Here is an 18256-nt window from a genome sequence, read left to right as displayed (position 1 = left end):
CTACCGGACTGATGAGAAACATTTCTTGCCTACTGCCAGTGCTGGCTGGAATGAAGTATCATTGTCTTAGGAAATATTTATGGTGCTGTTACTTTTTTATTTGGATATATAATTAGCCATAACGGCAAATTATCTGAATGACTGAAAAGCAAGAACAGAAATAGCTACAGTCTTCCAATGCAAACAAATGTGTGAATATGGACAATTCTTTGTAAATAAGCATCGGTCCCTAGTTGAAACACACATGTCCAGCACTCCATTTATCATTTTATTTACAGCAAGGAAAACAGACATTTGAAGGGTACAATCCTTTCTCAGAGGTAACCAACCCAGCTAATAAATACTGCAATACTCGAATTGGGTTCCATCAAAAGACATAAGATGCTATAAGATGGAACATGTCCTTGTAACACAAGTTACTAATCACATCAAAAGCCTGGGTTAGAATAGATTTGATGTTTACATCTGTACGAAATAGTTATCACTATGGGCCAGTAAGGGAAATTGTAAACATGTTCATGTACTATATCAGTGTTCTCACCAGGATTTTTTCACAGCATAGGGGTCAGGTACAGAAGGCCAACTTTACGCGGCGCAAGTCACGCGTGGAGTGACCAGAGTAGGGAGTAGGCATGTTCTCCCGGAAAATTTATAACCCAATGAGACATTATTTCATGCATTTTGAAGGATAAATTTTGTGAAGTAGAGTTTTTCCTCTGTCACAGCCTCATTCTAAAGCCAAATATGAACTTTATGAAGATTTATGAAGGGTCACAAGGTTTGTCCCAGAAAGAAACACCCCTATGCTGGTTGAAACACAGCATAGGGGTCCAGATCACAGCATAGGGGGTCCAAATCACAGCATAGGGGGCCCCTATGCTGAAAAGGCCTGGCGAGAACACTGTATATATATATACTAGTATATGACTGGTGTACTGATTGAAACCTACCATCATGTGGGTATCATACATATTGAAGATATGGCAGGGCTCGAAATTCAACTTTGGGAATAGGTGCACTGGTGCACCCAACTCAAAAAAATGGGTGCACAGAAAGAATTTTGGGTGCACCAGATAAAATAAAGTTGAATGTTCTTCTGAACATAATTACAAAGTTTAACGCTGCTGCCTTTCTTAAGAACTTCAATCTGTAATTCAATTGTAATTCTATAGCTAACTTTGAAATTTCAAACAAATAATACATTGAATCGAGTACAGCAAAAAGTTATCATGCTGTTTTTTATACTTACATTTCAAGAATATTCTGTATACTAGTGTACAATAGTACCTTAACCCTATAGGCTACAAAAATATCTAGGTGCACCAGTGCACCCACAGTCAAAAATTAGGTGCACAGCTCCAATTTTGGGTGCACTGGGTGCACATGCACCCACTATTTCGAGCCCTGTATGGAGATTAAGTATCTAAATAATGGTGATGACTACAAGTACAAACTATTCTTTCCCTATATCTCGACACTCCCCAAACTAAGACACCTTGACAAATACCTTCATGTATTACTATCAGTATCATCCTAATCAACTAGACTCCATTCCGAAGGCAAATCTAGTTGAATATCATCTTTTCAGTCAACATTGCACAGCAAAATCTGTACGTTTAAGACTCTCCCTGTCATTGGATGTTGTTCAGAAAGATAGTACTATGAGAGAGTTCTCAAGAATCATGATGTTAACAAGTTTCCAGTGTTTTTTTTTGTTCCCTCTCTCAAGAGCTGCTTGTTTTCAGTCACATCAGCCCCAATGCATGATGGGATTACTGAGGTGACATCATTCATGATGTGGACCACACCAAAAGCAACTTCTGGGAGGGTGGGCAGCCTGTCATAGCAGAAGATGGTAAGGTGCTGTGTAGACTGCCGTTGGCCTATTGCACAAATGCAGTAGGCATTTACCTGAAAAAAGTAGATTCCTTACTTTAGTCATGTTTTTAACAAGTCATTCCTGGTCAGAGATGGTCCAATCTACTTTGGAGTAAAACAGATATTTTACATAGAACGTATCAAAATGCCAATTACTTTAGAATCAATTTTAGAAAGGACATTATCATCATCATCATCAGTTCCTTTGCATCCTGCCGGACGATCAGTTCAGCGTCGGTGGGCTCGTCCGTGGGCGACGAGTCCAGCTTTACTCTTGCAGTGTTATCCATACATCTACAAACTATCTGTGTTAGACTATGTAATAAAAAGTCAACAAACATGGTCAAAATATTCCAAGCTACAAGTAGATGCATTGTGTTGGTATATCTTTTGCATGGATGGAAGTTAAGTTTTTAAAAAAAGGAGCCAAAAGGACTTGTAAATTATCAGAATTACTCATCTAACAAAAAAGAGTAAAATTGGTAAATAGATTGCCATACCTTCCTCATCCACCCCCTGCCATTGGAGGGGGTCCGGGTGCCCCCCCACGACGGACTCCCCCAAATCTCCTCCTGGGGGGCGGGGGTGGTGGCCTGTAGGACATTGGAACACAGATAACATTACTCATGGAGATCATGGTAGCTGGAAATACATCAAATGTTACCAAGTAATCTTGAGGCTAAAAATGTACTTATTAGAAGCATCAAAAAACTCCCACCACATATGATATCAAATGAAATGTGACCCACATCCCTGAAGGAACTTCGAGTACAATCTCGGGCTGTTCGTGCCACAATATATACGACCTTGTAATAGAGATACTAAAACTTAACTCACAACATTGGGATTGAGTCAAACACCCTACTGAATATAAATACCTAGTTTTTCTATTGTAAATGAGGAAAACATTATTCTTTTTGAAAATCCATGTTTTAAGTTCTGACAATCCCTTATGACGTTTCTTTCTAATTTCTCCAAACACTGGTGAGGATATGGTCTCAGCCTTGGCAGGTGAGAAGAAAACTTACCCTCTTCCGTCCCCTCTACTGTAGCTGGAGGGAGTGTCACTTCCATGTTTCGACAGGCTCGGCTGGAAAATATACAGTGTATGGTCACTTTCCGTTGATATGTCCCTATAATCTATATCTTATTTTTGTTGTCATTAAGGGACAGCATGGCCAGTACTTCATGAAATACCCAAGACTCAAAAAGTTTCCTGCATAACAAAAATATACCTCACTGTTTGTGCTAGGGTCAATCAATACTTTCTCGTAATTTCATACAAACCAATTGCAATCTTCAACTTCAAGGATCTGCTATTGTTAGTGTCAAGTTATGCCCCATATCTCTCTCTATAGAAAATTACAAATTATATATATTTGGGAATATTTCAGTACATGGTTACTTACATTGTACATTGTCTGGAAACTGGAAAAGAAGAAAAAGAAGAAAGTATCTTAGTACAAGTTGATATGTTGGGAGTAAAAACTTTTACTCAATGGATGTTATTTTGGGCAAATTACAAATACACAGAGAAAGAAACTACATACAATTCTTTTTTTTACAACTACAGTCAAACCTGTCTATAGCGGTCACTCAAGGGACTGGCCAAAACTGGCCGCTAAGAACAGGTGGCCGCTATGGAGAAAATGTCGATTAATTGACCACGAGTGACACATATTTTCAGTACCCACTGAAATACATTTATTCACCGTACAGTACACATGTAAACAGGTAAGGCACATTTTAGAAGTTCGATTGTTGTTCTTTTACTCCTAGTTAGTTAAGAACAAAATACATGTTGCTCAGTTGTCACTTACTGTTCGTTTTCGACCGTTTTCAAACATAAAATCGTGGCGACAATTTTTCTCAGTCTCTTGTTGTGGCTTGTGTTGATCAGCATCTACCATTATGCTAATAGGGTACTCAGAAGAAGGTCGCTCTTTTGAAGGCTTTTTGTCTTTTCAGAAAATTGCAACAGCCCAAATTTTACATCATAGCAGTATTATCCACATTCATTTTGAAGCTTTTGGTTTAGTAATTATCCTCAGTGATACTTTGCAGCAAAATGAATTTAGTATATTATACCTCCGTAACAGTGGTGTCTTCTGTTGACCTTTATGCTGCTACCTATCCAGTTTGTATCAGCGCCATTTTGAAAATTGCGCGAAACACGTTTTGAGCACAATTTGAATAAATTCCCGGTGAAAACGGAAATTGGGCCGGCATTCAAACATTTCACGAACTTACCGCATCAGGTACATGTGTGGGTTGTATTTTCCAAAAGGCTGCCGTAATATTTGTCCAGTCGAAATGCACAGAAATTGTCAATTTTACCACGATGTACAAACGCAAGCCATGTGAAGAAAACTATACTTGACTTCGCGTCAAACCATGGATTTTCTAACAAAGATAAAACATTCTGGTTTTCTTTATTATTATGATCCTATCCAGTTGAGGCCGCATAAATTTGATAACTGCGTGAAAAAATGAAGATTTTGAACCCGGCGTGCGGTGGCGATGCGGCTTCTACCGGCGCGCCGTGACCGTTATCTGCAGTGTTACTGTACTCGCGGGACCGAAAATCGTCTGGCCGCGACCGCGTTGGACAGGTGGCCGCTATAGCCTAATTCGTAATGCTTATGTCAATGGGAAAAATCCAAGGGACCGACAAAAAGTGACCACTATGGGCAGGTGGCCGCTATGCAAAGGTGACCGCTAATACAGGTTTGACTGTATACTCAAAATCACATATACTAAAGGTATCAAATATGCATACTTTTGAGGAACACATAACTTAGGACACAATGGATTAACAATAATAATAAGTTTATTGCAAGTTCTTGCCCGTAGGCTAATCGCAAGTACATGAAACATGGAAGGATGGACAGACAATTGGTAACAATATAGCATGTGACTATTCTAGTTCAAATACTAACACTAAATTCTATCTTATTTGGGTTAACATATCAGTATTGCTATTCAAATCAAAATTATAGATAATGACTTACAACAGTACGATAAAGTTGATGAAACCCCAAAAGATTTCTGGGATGATTGACAGCCGCCATGGAGACCTGTTCTCCAGCATCTGACCTGAGAATTTGCATGTACGTCAATCAAGTTAGTCACAACCACAACCCGGATGTTAAAATCGTGTGTCATTCTGTGTGTGTGTGATGTGTGTGTGTGTTGTGTATCCAAACAACAACAACAAAATGCCCAAAAAAAAAAGAATTGAACATCCCAACTTTTTAACTGAGACTGTAACTGTATATTTTGCTAACATATTAACAGTTGGGGAAAACGACATATCGGCAACTGCGTACATTGCATAATTTGGTGCATCTAACACATAAATTTACGAATTATGTCGCAGTAATAAATTCTAGAACAGGGATCCCTGAGCAGGGTCTAACCTATTTCATTTGTGGTTACGAAACAATATACAAGGCAGGGGATACGTGAAGCAAAGACTTAAATACGGACTTAGACAATGTAAAACATCAAGGAAGGATCAGAACGTGCAGAAATGTTACCTGCCCCCCTCCCTCCCTTGCATGATTATGTTTAGTGGTACGATAGGCAACAAATAACGGATTGTACGACGTCAAATGGATTACGGACTTTCATACGTGACGAATTTGTAATGTCGTCGCCGAATTCAAAGTCTGATCTCGCCGTTTCAGTGTTTTTGGACGAAGAAATATACAGAAATTGCAACTCACCACCAGTAACATACGCCATATTGAACAGGAATGATGACGTGTTGCAACAGTCCTGTTTTGTTGTCCGTGCAGAGGCGTCACCTATCAGTATGAATATCAACTGCAAGCTACTGACAGTGAATGAGGCAACCGGTCCGGCTCGATCTATCACGGATACTAGATGTATTCCATTCAACAGATCTTCGATTCTTGAAGACAAAGTAAGATTACAGTTCTGAATTGGTCAATACAATAAGCAGAGAAAGTAGGTTTGTATTAGCAGAACACGATTTCTAGATGGGTATGTCCGGCGATTTTTTTAGAAATAAAGGCTTCAATGATCAACTGTTTTGTGATGATAGAGAAGAAAAACACTGAAAGCAGTAGACGTACGCTGTAAATGGAGCAATTCAGCAGCATATATATCTATCGACAACAATGAATTTAGTGCGAAGTTGCCTATTCTCTTTTACGGTTATCATGGCGAAGTGATCATAATTGAAATGGTTAACGTTATGTATCCTGCGCACAAAAGTCATGTAAAAAACAGTATTCAAACCAAGAGAATTTATTTGTTTCAAGTTTCAACCTCATAAGCAAAGTACGCCACCGGCGTCTTGCACAAAACACACAGGAAACGTATGCCATTATGACTCATACACCGGATTCCTTTGGATTTATACCGATAAAATAGGTGCATGTTTAATCATATACAGTTATACACATTGTGTTTTCTACACATAACATTTAGGTCATATTTCTATGGTAAGACCATTTTATCAAATCTCTGGATCCTACGTTTAGCACTCTTGTTTAAGAAAAAATAACCGTCGGCATAGATTTCTCTTATGATAGTAAATAAAATATGGCAGTTCTGAATGCGTTTTCTTTTACCATGAACATCCACGGGCATGAAAAAGTATTTGAACATGTACGTGAAATATATACGAGTACCATGATTTTATGTATTTACAGCTGGCAGTTAACTGTTACTACGCTTGTCACTTGTTTGCGCTACTACTCACAATATACATGCACAGGAACAGAAGTACAGGTCCAACTTTCTTCCACATCACTCATAACTTTGTTTGCATAGAGAAGAAAATGTAGGAATATTGCAGCATATACATCAAGTTCATTAAGTAAACGTATTTACAGCTCTCCTATTAACGGAAAATCCTTTATAAAACAGCTAAGTTCACAAACCGTATCCGTATATACCAACTGTTCATACAAAATTCAAACGCAATTAAGTGATAAGCCAGATATAAGACGTATTTTCTATATCGAGACATGAAAGCGGAAATAAACAAATAACAGCTAATTTTATGGTCTATGCGTCAATGCAAGAAATAAATCTTGTTCCTCCTAAAAACATGATTTACGTAAAAAAGATAATAACAAAATATAACAGTATTCCAATAAAAAGTAAGTGATTATGATGGATCCGTTTGAAAATGAGCACCACACCCGTCCGTACAGCGCAAATGTCTACAGTATGTACTCTAGGTTACACCTTACTGTTTGATATGATCAATATTGACAGTAAAGTTTTATCATAGATTTGACAGGTTTACAAACAATCCTTAATTTGGGATAACACTAACAATGATATTTTTTTTCTCCCCCACCAGGGCAGTCTTTTTTCTCCAGAAGCATTGATATGGTAAGGTGTGCTGCCATGTTTTGTGAAAAGAAATGGTAAACTGTTCATAGAATCACAGGTAAGTAATATCGTATCCATTCGGGAAAAAGACATTATCGGATAAATCTGACTCATTTCTTCTGACCAATGATTTATATGATTGCTGTGTCACAACGCTATTCTCAGCGTCTTGTTCGGGGATTACGTCAATTTTTCCCCGATGACCGCCGACGCCATTACCGACGGTCTCCGACTCCATCCGAATGATATCGGGCATGTACGGAACTACACTTCCCGACGTCGACAGGGTCGACAGGAGCGTGTTCTGGGAGTTGCAGCTGGTGTCGGTGGTGCAGGTGGTTCGGCGGCGGTGGATCGTACTGGGGACCCGCTTCTTCGGCATCTGGAAGCGGAGTTCCTTCCAGAAACGGCTGGCTTGGCTGTGCGCGTCCTTGTCGGACCACTTGATGCACTTCACAGCGTTCATGGTGTGGCGGAGTGATTTCCTGCAAGGTTAGGGGTAATCTGTGTTAGACCAGAAAAACAGCCTAGTCGGCCGTCCCCTCCCAAACTCGTTTTCCCACTTTCAATAACGGTAAAGGAGCGACTAAGGGAGTGCACTGAACCTGAACATTTCCGTATACAATGAAGAAATATTGAAGATCATGGATCAAACAGTTCCATCAAATGCACGTATAATGATGTAAGTTAATCTGCATGTATGTCGACTCTTCATCGTCCCTAACACTTTCAGGCTTTCGAGACGTCAGACGTTTGGGATCACATTCATCTATCTTGCCGCAACGCCACCATGCGGCAGGGTTCATTACGGCCTAAGGAAGGTAAATTGTCGACACGTTGGACAGGTAAATCATGAAGGCCTAGCCTTGTATTCAAAGAACTAAATTCCTGATATTCCCGAATTGCCTAGATTGAACTATGTGCCGAGCTTTCTAAAATCAACCATGGTGCTGAATGTCAACATGACTATGTACTTAAATCAACATTTGCCAATTTTGATAAATAGATAAACATACGAAGCTGATTCCCAATGCTCCCCCAAAGTCTAGATGAAAGTATTTACTCATAAAGAACAGTGCTCACCACTCTCGGAAGTCCTCCATCTCCGGCGGAATGGTCTCGTACTCTATGATGGTGATGCGGCTGTTGCGGGTCAGCATGCGCTCCAGCGCCACGGAGAAGCCGAACTGCAGCCACTGGTTCCGCAGGAAGTCCTGGGACAGCACGATCAGACAGTGGCGCGCCTTCTCAACAAACTCCACCCAGTTCTCAGCGATGTCTGTTGGTACAAATGCAAACAATATGATTTCTATAAGGTTCTGAACCATTATAGGCATTTAAAACGTTAATTTTCAAACAAAATCAGCACTTGCCAAAATCCCCTACATTGTACGCCATTGTGCATAACCAGTTCGACATATGATAGTTCGCGCGCAGCTATACTTCCTTCTGATCAAACTGACGCATATTTGTACAGTTCTGGAAAATTGGAGCGTAAGTGCCAAGATGGTCTACCCAAAACCTTCAAGAAATATATACACCCCTACTGCTAATGTCTCCTCTTGTTTATGTAGATATGCTGACTATATGCACCCTTGGCACGGAGAAGGTTAAAAAGAAAACATCAATCTTACCTATTCCAATTTCGAAGTCCAGATCCTCCATGGCGACCACCAGGTTACAGGTGTCCTCCAGGAAGATCCGTAAGGTGTTCAGCACAAACCCCAGCTGGGCCTGGTCGTACAGGATGATGACGTCATGATCCTTCGTACCTACGTCATCATGATAAATGAACATAGGTATCCACCTGATAACGTTTATAGGTAACCCCAATATTTTTCGAGTGGAGGCAGCATTCTGCAGTTTTATTTTATTAATTTGAGGCTAGTGTTCTGAAGATGCTACTTTGTGCCCGCTTTGACCATTTCTCTGATTAAAATCAAGTTAACATATGCTATGTGTGAACAAAAAATAAGACTTTCTACGTTTGTATTGGGAAAATCAATATATTCTGTCATCAGAGATCGTACAGATAAAAAAACGACCGCCACTGATTGCGTATGATATCAATGGTTCTTACCAAACTGTCTTAAAATGAAACTATTTCTGTTCAAAGGTCGCTGACCCTTACCCAAGTCCGCAAACTTCAGCTTGACCTTGTCGCCCGACCCGCTGGAGTAGCCCACGTACTTGACCTTGGACAGGTCTGGATCCCGCCAGCGTAGGAAAGGCTCCAGCGTTCCCTGGCGACCCACCTCCAAAGTGCCGTCGATGAAGGTGACCCAGAATCGGCGCCACTCCTTAGGAGACAGGATGTCCTGTGTGGCCACCATCATGAGAAGGGAGCCATGTTTCCGGACCAGGGACCTGCAGAAAGGTATAAGACAAACAAGTGTAAACGGATGTTGGAGAGATACAATAAATAAAAAATAAATGAATAGATAAAATAAATACAAAGTAGTTCCGACAATGTCTTGTTTGTTACATACCGCATGCCCATGCATCCCATTCTGTTACTAATAGCCGGGAGGTTCAAGAAAGATAAAAGTTTCTCTCGCCGGCGGAGGTCAATGATCGTCTCCCCCTCTGGAGGGCGGTATCCGTCGGGCCGCTAGGAGCGCGATTTAGTCAGGCTGTTAACTAATCAATCAATAAAACCCGCTGCTTTCACTTCAGAACAACATATTGAATGCGCACCTGGCGTTCCATTCTCCGCCAATCACAATCTCGAACATGTCGGGAGTCGGCGCCTTCTGATTGGACAGCGCGATGCGGACGTCTCGGGAAGCACGGACCTCAAAACTGAAGTGTGTCCCCTGGAGCTGGTCCAGGTCAAACGTGTAGTCTTCTCTTATCTTGTTACACTCTTTGTAATCTGTAAAACAATACACGGCAACTGTGAGTTGACACCTTTCTATGCCATAGCTAAAAACTAGCTAAGTCTCGAACATTTAAAATCAAATCGTGACCGTCTGAGATCTCTATTTAAAAGGGGGAGTTTGATCCCTAGCGCTAGCAATGGAGACAGAGCAATGGAGACATGTTTCCCTTTATCCTATAATGAAATATAACATAACACATAACTAACTAACACTTCGTGTTCATCTATGTATATAAAAAAAGCCGTTAGTGTTTGGTGTCCCGAAGCAATCGTGAGGGTATGGCTGTGTGTGTGTGTGTGTCTTCAAGTCTCTCTCTCAGTCTCTCCCTGTGTGTGTGCGTGTATGTGTGCGTGTGTGTGTGCGCGCGCGCGCGCGCGCGTGTGTGTGCTTGTGCGTGCGTGCATGTGTGTCGGTATGTGAGCCGAGTGTGTGTTATGTGTGAGTGTATGTGTGTGTGTGTGTGTTTCTGCAAACAAACGCCATAAAGTGTGTATTCACCGTCATCCTCGAACTGTGCGAAGTAGTCCTTCCACAGCAGCTGTATCTCCAGTTGACAGGTTTTGTAAACCATGCCGAGCAGAGCCACCATCAGGAGGAACACTAGTGGGCATGTGATGGCTGCAGGGTGGGCGTGGTGAAATATCCTGTCCTGGATTTCTATATCTACGGGTGGGTCTGGAAAAGGTAAGAGCCAACAAATATGATCTTAGAAACATTTTTCTGGTTATAATAATAAGTGTATTGCAAATTCATGCCCGTAGGCTAATTGCATGTTGACAACAATGTCGAAGTACAAATGTAAAGTAAGACATATAGATTTGTGTCCGAGCAAGTGTTGTTTCATGGGAACTGGTTTCCCTTGTTCGTTTGTTGCATATAAAGCAAGCAACTTTCCATTTTGGTTCCTTCCCTTGCTTGGCAACCGCTGTCAAGATGGAACAACACTAGATAAAGTGTTGTTACAAGGATGAGAGACGTCTAGTATTTCATCAGAGTAGGGATAAAGAGAGACAGGAGTACGGTACATTTCACCTGTTTATTATGATTATAAGGCTCACCTCCGTTCACGAGTGTTGCGTTCTCCTGTGCCCATCCGAATGTTATGTGCGCGGTACAGATGTACCGGCCGAAATCCCCCTCTTCCAGATCGGTGAGCGAGAGGGTGTTGTTCATGCTCAAACTGCCGTCCTTCTCTGTCCTGCAAGAAAAAAGTAATAGAATATTTCTCACTGTATCTAAACACGATGAAAGATCTAGAAATGCCAATCGGAGAATTCAGTGAGATTTTTGTTATACTTGGCCAATCTGATGAAACGATTTTTTCTCGGCCCGAGTGAGGTCATAATATGAAGTCCATTTGAAAAAAGAAAAATTACATAAGGCAACTTAGCACATACTAATGATTAAGTAACTTTTTCTCTTGGTCGACATCACCGTAACACTTTTGCCTACTCGATCACCTTTGATGCAAGGTCATCTTCGACCGGTCGACGAAGGTGCCATTCATCGTCCAGTAAAGTTGCTGGAAGTGTGCCGGCCCCACCACTCCGAAGTTCGCCTGGCAGAGGAAGGTGGCGTTCCCGCCAGGACGTCGGTAGGCTTTCGATGGGATGATTGGCTGCATGATGGGAGCAGTCATGGACTCAGGGTCTGTCCATTAAACAAATCAGCCCGATTAGTAACATCAACAACAACAACAACAAAATTAAACGTGGTCCGTGTATTAGTTGTGTAGTGTAAGTGTTAGCAAACTGTGTAGCATCAGTAAGACTTTTACAGGCATTATAAATCATAGTAGTGGCCAATGACATCAAAGAACAAGGTGCATTTCAGAATTCAACGGTACTACGTTATCATATCATTAGGAATTAGCAACCGCCTAAGATGCGACGATAAAAGTTCACTAAAAGCCACAAATCGTTTCACATCATTTCACATATAAGAAATCAGGTGGAACTTGAAAGCGCCTGGAGAAGTTAACAGCTTTGAAGATGGATAACAAATATCACACTCAGACATACCTCTGGTGGTGAGCTGGATGTTAGCGGTGAAGGTGTGTGTCCCGTTGGTCATCTCGCACGTGTAGTTCCCCGCGTCATCGCGGTACACTTTCAAGAACTCCAGAACTTCTCCCTTGTCTCCTGTCTGCCGGATCAGATCCGTGTTTTTCCACTTGAACCTGACCCCCTCCTTGTACCACGTGGTGGTGTGGAATTCCCAGCAGTCATGGTAAGGACACCTGGCGGGTAGAGTGGGGAATTTTATATTTGTTTTAATATAAAGATACATTTCAGGGACGACTGGTGAAATCATTGAAATATGAAAATGTGATTTCTATTTGTTGGTGCAAAATATAATGCTAGGAGTTGGAGAACCTTAAAAAGATATCCCCTTCTTTTGTTCACATCTTTTGAGTTAAAGGATGAACTGTTTTCAAATGTCTTCATCCACTAATCGTTCAAAATGTGGGAACCCTTATGTTCAGTTTAATGTTTTTTCTAGTAGAAAAGTCAGACCCATAATTCAAATTCAAATCAAAAAATTGAAAGAAAAGTAAGACCCATCACTAGAAGACGTAGAATACACAGAAGACTATAGCTACAAACTTTACTTTTTCACTTGCATGTTGAGCAAATTTAAGATTGTTATTTTCCTGTAACAATCTGGCACCATATTTTCTACATGCAACATCACACTTATCTCGCTACGTGAAATAGAAATATCTTGGCCGTCGGCTTCCAAGCCACATGGAATTCGTTGAATAAAGGAAAATAATTTTCCCATTTAGTCACGATTGCCTGATTAATCTACGTACGTGATGATGGTAAATTCCGTGTTGACGGCTCGTTCATAATGAAGCTCTTGTAGTTTGTCCTGCCAGTCGTCACATTCGTCATATTCAGGATACTCATATCCGGATCCGTAGTAGTCTATAAAACAGAGAAACATAAATGATATAGGAGATTCTTTGTACACAACCAGGTATTGATCTCACCTGCTAACGTTTCGATGTCTATCAGACACCTTCTTCAGAGCTTCTGATTGGAGTACCGCTTCTCACCGCTATAAGTAGCAGATGTAGGTGGCGCTTTTGCGGTGAGAACACTGTCCCAAATATGGTGTCTGATAGACATCGAAACGTCAGCAGGTGAGAGCAATACCTGGTTGAGTACAAAAAATCTCCTATATCCTATTTTCTACCAACCTGATGAAATTACTTTCGGAAGAGAAGCATAGAGTGAAGAAAACACAAGGGACTAAAAAGCAAATGACTTTCAAGACACGACCGTGAACATAACAACAAAACAACAACAACTACTACAGCATGAAAAGCAACAGTTTACCACTCACTATATGAGTAGTCGTAGTAATCGGTACCGGTAGTAGTCAGGAAAGACGGTTCGGTTGGAGGAGGACTAGTACTTGTACAGGAACTATTCGGTGTAAGAAGAAACATGGTGGCAAAACACAACCACATTCCGTATCCGGATGGCATCTTGAATACCTGAGGATTGGAAAACAATCTCTTAACCCATCTTCATCCTGAAAATCGTAACAATAGCTTGTTCAGAACACGCTGCAGTACAAAAGAAAGTCGTCAGGGTGGCCAAAATATGATCATTTCTTTGATCTGTCAAGACCTAATCATATATCACATTTCATATCCCTCCATCCATATAGTTTCTTGAGTTATGCTGCTGATAAAACCACAAACATGCAAACATATACAAACACACACTTCGTGACGAAGGTAAAAATCAATCAACTGTGGCGTCACACTAGACGGCACCAGATCCCGATACGATATGCCCAATACTCCACTGAAGTGAATAACTTTGCAACAAAGGTCCACTTGTTGGACAAACCTCCGACTCGGTTGGCTGAATGGTATACTGCGCCACTGCCAAGTCCGCGCAACACAAAACAGTTCAGGACCTTTTCATTCTCCACCGCCAGACTCTGACGATGGAGTGTTTGTTTTCCGACACTAGTGTACGTCAGAGCAACAATTTCCTGCATGTGTAAAACTGAACGAAGCACGAAGCCCGGGAAAGGTGATATGGGACATGTCTAATTTTAGAAAAATGACGTGCTTGTTTTTGTGGTTTTTCTTGGACGTCCGATCCTATTCAAGACAAGGGCAAGGTGAAAACACACGACAGTAGTTCGCATAAATATTATACTTTAACATTGGGATTATTTGTGGGGGTATTGCTGTAGTAATGGTTATAACGAAAAACATCTGAACGTTAACTTTCATCACACACTTTTTATGCACGGTCTAGGCTCAGGATAGGGGGTGCTATTTACCAAAGTATTAGGGCAGGCTTCGGAGGGGTAATGTTCACCTTCCCTTCCCTAGGAGGCCATACGTAGCCTCTACCAGGCTCCACAGGATAGATAGTAGAAATTTGCCAAATAGACAGATAACATACCAGGGGAGTTAGCTGGCCAGGGAGTACAGTTTGCGACCTACTAAAACCAACTAAAACCAAGTGCGATACCAGCACCTGGACAAGACTCCTTGTCGGACTACGGAAATAATGTTTATTTTGTGTTGGATAGCCTTCGTTTTGATACCAGTAGTGTCGAACAGAGACTCTGGTTTTATATTGTCTTGTCTTGTCTTGTATTGTCAGTAACCATCACGTCCTATCAACAAACATGTGGACAGTGATGATCGTGACTTGCACATATTTCAAGTACCGTATAATTTATTCCGAAGTTTTTATTGTATAAGGTGAGGACTATAAGTTTTGGCGCAATTCAGCTTTCACTGCAAGGCCAAATTTTGTTTGCTCAAGAAAATGAAAGCAGTCTAGCGTCAGTTTAATAGACTGCTGAGCTGAACACAACCATAGAAACTTAGCCTTCATAAAGCACGGTAAACATCGTCTGCCTCGGCACACGACGTGGTTTCTGTGATATAGGCGGTACAAGTGGAGGGAAAGTTCCATGGGAGACACCTGCTTCTCTCCAGATGAATCAGTTCTCTATTATCCGAGTATATTGTTTAGGGCGCGAATTATTAACACCGAATGGCAGGGAACAAAAATCTAGCTCCGAGCGGCCCATCGACAGAGGGAGACTATGCTAAGCCCCGCGGCCTGATTATTGAGAGATTGTACTCGAACACAGGCTACTATTGTGTCATGGCACTTTCACATGGCGTATTGTTTGCAGGGTCACGCACTTGCATGACCCCGTCGTGGGAAGGATATAGTTATGGCAAGGAGGTTTAATCTTGATTAAACCGCCTTGGTTATGGGATAAAGAGATATGTTGATCATGCGTGTCGCCAGCACACAGAAACAGCAGTCTTGACCTGACTTTCTGTGGCAAAATTGTCCAATTGAAATTAGGCCAGTTAAAACCCGACTCTCACTGATGTTCTGTCTATATCAAGGCACAGAAGTATTAGTGGTTTTCCGAGGAGTTACGCAGTTCGACAATAACATCAGGAACGTCAAAAGTGATACTCAGCGCATGTTTGCCGAGACAGTCAAGAATGGCCTAGGCGAGGGCCTGCATGGGGGGTCCCGACAACGCTCTACGCTAAATTCGGAGGGCCGGCTACGTAATACGCTAAATTCAGAAAGCCTCCCTACGCTCTACGCTGAATTCAGACAAGCCTCCCTACGCTCTACGCTAAATTATGGAGCGGTCGGCAACGCTCTACGTAAAATTAAAACGGCCGATTATGCTCTACGTAAAAGGGGCATGCAGGCCCTCCTAGGTGTACCTGCCATGTCCATGTACCTTTATTCAAGCCGGAAAACGTTAGAAAACGACATTATGTTTGTCCCTCCCCTTTCAGTCTGTTTCCCGTAGCCGTAGGTCAGAAAACGTTAGGATTTTGCAGTCCAACATCAAGGCCAGGCCAGGGGAGAGCAATTTTAGCCAGGGTGGCATCCTAGTTAGTTTTCAACGGCTTCCATACTCCCCAGACTAGTTTTCTGAGCGGACCAAACCAGATCGCGACACACACGTGCCAGTGGAAGGGCAGCGGAAGGTCAGGGTGCACAGGCAAGGGGGTTTAAATAACGAAAACAGAATACAACACAGACAAAAGACAGTCACCTCAAGTGTCTTTGCCGGTAGGCGGTTACTTATAATGTCCTTGCTCCTGCTATTAAGTGAGAATAGTAAGAGAAAAGACCACAACATAACATTACTCACGATGTCTGCAGATCCAGTCAGTCGATGAATGATATGACGCGACTTCGGTTAAGTATTGATAAGTATCAAGGTTCACCCCAACTTTGGTAAGACTCGCATTCGCTTAGACTCGGTCAGTGGTTGACTTCCCCCTCACCGCGTTTGCCCTCTTTCCACGGATAAGCCACCGTCCGGGGCCCAAGTCCGTCCTAGACAATGAAACCTAGATATATCAAACAAAGGAAGTTTAATACAGGCAGTCACAGCTTCCAAGAATTCCGCGCTGAGTTTGTACATGGGGCACCTTTATGCAAATTACTTCCTCCTGGAGCGGAAACTCGCTGATGACGTCACGACCAGCCATTGGCTGTTCACGCCCGCGCCCTGTGACGTACTCCTAGTAACTTATTAATAGATCTAGAGTTGACAAAATAACCAACATGAGCTGTTTAGTCCCTGAGGAATGTGTTGTGCTTTCTTCATTTCTTGAGAAGAAAGCGTGGCATCATAGTAGAGATCAGGAGAGCTTGACCTAATCAGCTGCAAACATGTATATCTACCTATTGTTTTCACAGTGTACGCCCACCAAGGGTACCACCTAGCCGTGGCGACTCTTTAATCGGGTATATTTTGCTGTATGTCTAAAGACTCTTTTACATTACCCTCTTGTGAGGGTAATGTAAAAGAGTCTTTAGACATACAGCAAAATATACCCGATTAAAGAGTCGCCACGGCTAGGTACCACCTAGCCAGGTAACCCATTGAATGAAATTGTGAGCTCGCTGAGCTATCTCATCTCATCATCTCATCTCATAGGTAATGACCGGTACCCCCTCTACGGTACAAGGAGCGCTGCCTTCCCGCCCAGTTCATTAGCACACGCCGGGGGATTTTTACAGGACTGGTTCCAATTATATCGCTCAGCATGGAAGTGAGGAATGTCTAATCTGATTTTTATCGGTCGATGGCTTTCAGTAGGTTATAAGTTCAGGTCTGGACTTATAAGTTTGACTTATACCTGAAAATTTCACTATCTGTGGAAGATTTTAGATGGTTTAGAACAAAAAAATATAAACGAGAGAGATTTTTGCAAGTCCATAACTGGCTCCCGACGTGTTTTTTTTACCAGACCCTAAACAGTTTTAGTCCAGTGTTATCAAAAAGAAAGACCCAGTGCTAGCTTCTGGTTGGTCTCCGGAAACCGGAGAAACGTTACGAGTTGCCTTTCGACATCTGCTTGGAGATTATCGTTCTCAGTCAGGTTTACCTTTAAGTCTATGGTTATACGATTCTATGTAATCATTCGCACTAGAAAATATAACAGCAACTCTGGTGTTTTCATTAAAATAGCACAGGATTTATTAACATTGACATACATCACATGATAGTAACATCATAGCTGGCTCCGTTTTCTTTCTTGCACTAAGGATTTCATCAACAGCTCCATGCCCTAACATTTTTAGCTCAAAATGGTTGCAACAGGTCCTGCTTTTAATGTCATACAATATTTTGTTCCTGCAGTATTCCATCAAATTGTTACATGCCTCAATTTTCGACTCTCCAAATTTTAGCATGATTTTCCTTTAATGAAGACAATGATCATCCACACAGATATCTTTCAACATGAAAAATTCTCAAAAGTAATATCATAAAGCTATATTTATCACTTCAATGCACATTATCCAAATTACAGCTTTGATCATCATTAATTTTGATCATCAAGACGGAAATCCCATTAAAATATCTATACCATGGTCCGGATATCTCAGCCAAACATCTTCCATTTTCAACACAGCTGACTTAATCTTTGCTATCCTGACATTGACATTGTGCCTCATAACAAATCGGACAATTTCGTACCTCAGAAGTTGTTCCTCAAGGGACATAACGTTACATACAATCTAAGGTGAACTTACAAGTTAAAAAAAAAATTCTTTCACAATTGATTGTATAAATGTCAATGT

General features: G+C 41.5%; 2 protein-coding genes across 5 annotated transcripts; both read right to left on the bottom strand.

Moving 5' to 3' along the window:
* Positions 1-1564: 1564 nt before the first annotated feature.
* Positions 1565-5708, bottom strand: LOC136443614 (selenoprotein K-like). The gene is made up of 6 exons (XM_066440927.1): positions 5607-5708; positions 4890-4974; positions 3288-3306; positions 2907-2968; positions 2379-2471; positions 1565-1911 (listed from the first exon to the last, which is right to left on the bottom strand). The coding sequence occupies exons 1-5, from the start codon at positions 5623-5625 to the stop codon at positions 2384-2386; spliced, it is 273 nt and encodes a 90-aa protein (XP_066297024.1). The 5' UTR covers positions 5626-5708; the 3' UTR covers positions 1565-1911; positions 2379-2383.
* A 990-nt stretch (positions 5709-6698) lies between these two features.
* LOC136443414 (interleukin-1 receptor accessory protein-like) lies at positions 6699-16598 on the bottom strand. 4 transcript variants are annotated; one of them, XM_066440634.1, is made up of 12 exons: positions 16314-16598; positions 13485-13638; positions 12949-13063; positions 12155-12372; positions 11594-11783; positions 11192-11331; positions 10632-10808; positions 9949-10126; positions 9383-9618; positions 8886-9023; positions 8335-8530; positions 6699-7736 (listed from the first exon to the last, which is right to left on the bottom strand). In XM_066440634.1, exons 2-12 carry the CDS (start codon positions 13627-13629, stop codon positions 7304-7306), a joined length of 2166 nt encoding a protein of 721 aa, XP_066296731.1. In that variant the 5' UTR covers positions 13630-13638; positions 16314-16598; the 3' UTR covers positions 6699-7303. The 4 variants fall into 4 exon arrangements, with proteins under 4 accessions (XP_066296731.1, XP_066296732.1, XP_066296733.1 ...); XM_066440635.1 differs by having other exon boundaries at positions 13512-13638; XM_066440636.1 differs by lacking the exon at positions 16314-16598 and adding an exon at positions 13873-14025.
* Between the last annotated feature and the right edge of the window lie 1658 nt (positions 16599-18256).

This window comes from Branchiostoma lanceolatum, chromosome 10, assembly GCF_035083965.1.
Source record: "Branchiostoma lanceolatum isolate klBraLanc5 chromosome 10, klBraLanc5.hap2, whole genome shotgun sequence".
Lineage (NCBI taxonomy): Eukaryota > Metazoa > Chordata > Leptocardii > Amphioxiformes > Branchiostomatidae > Branchiostoma > Branchiostoma lanceolatum.
Note: the sequence above shows the minus strand (reverse complement) of the source record. Positions and strands in the feature narration are given on the sequence as shown.

Excerpts from the sequence above, each read along its gene's own strand:
- LOC136443614 (XM_066440927.1), bottom strand. Across the intron at positions 2,472-2,906 it reads AGTAGAGGGGACGGAAGAGG|GCCACCACCCCCGCCCCCCA; the intron begins GTAAGTTTTCTT and ends AATGTCCTACAG.
- LOC136443414 (XM_066440634.1), bottom strand. The coding sequence starts at position 13,629 with ATGCCATCCGGATACGGAATGTGGTTGTGTTTTGCCACCATGTTTCTT. Across the intron at positions 11,332-11,593 it reads AAGATGACCTTGCATCAAAG|GACAGAGAAGGACGGCAGTT; the intron begins GTGATCGAGTAG and ends TTTTTCTTGCAG. Across the intron at positions 9,619-9,948 it reads GGCGGAGAATGGAACGCCAG|GTCCCTGGTCCGGAAACATG; the intron begins GTGCGCATTCAA and ends ACCTTTCTGCAG.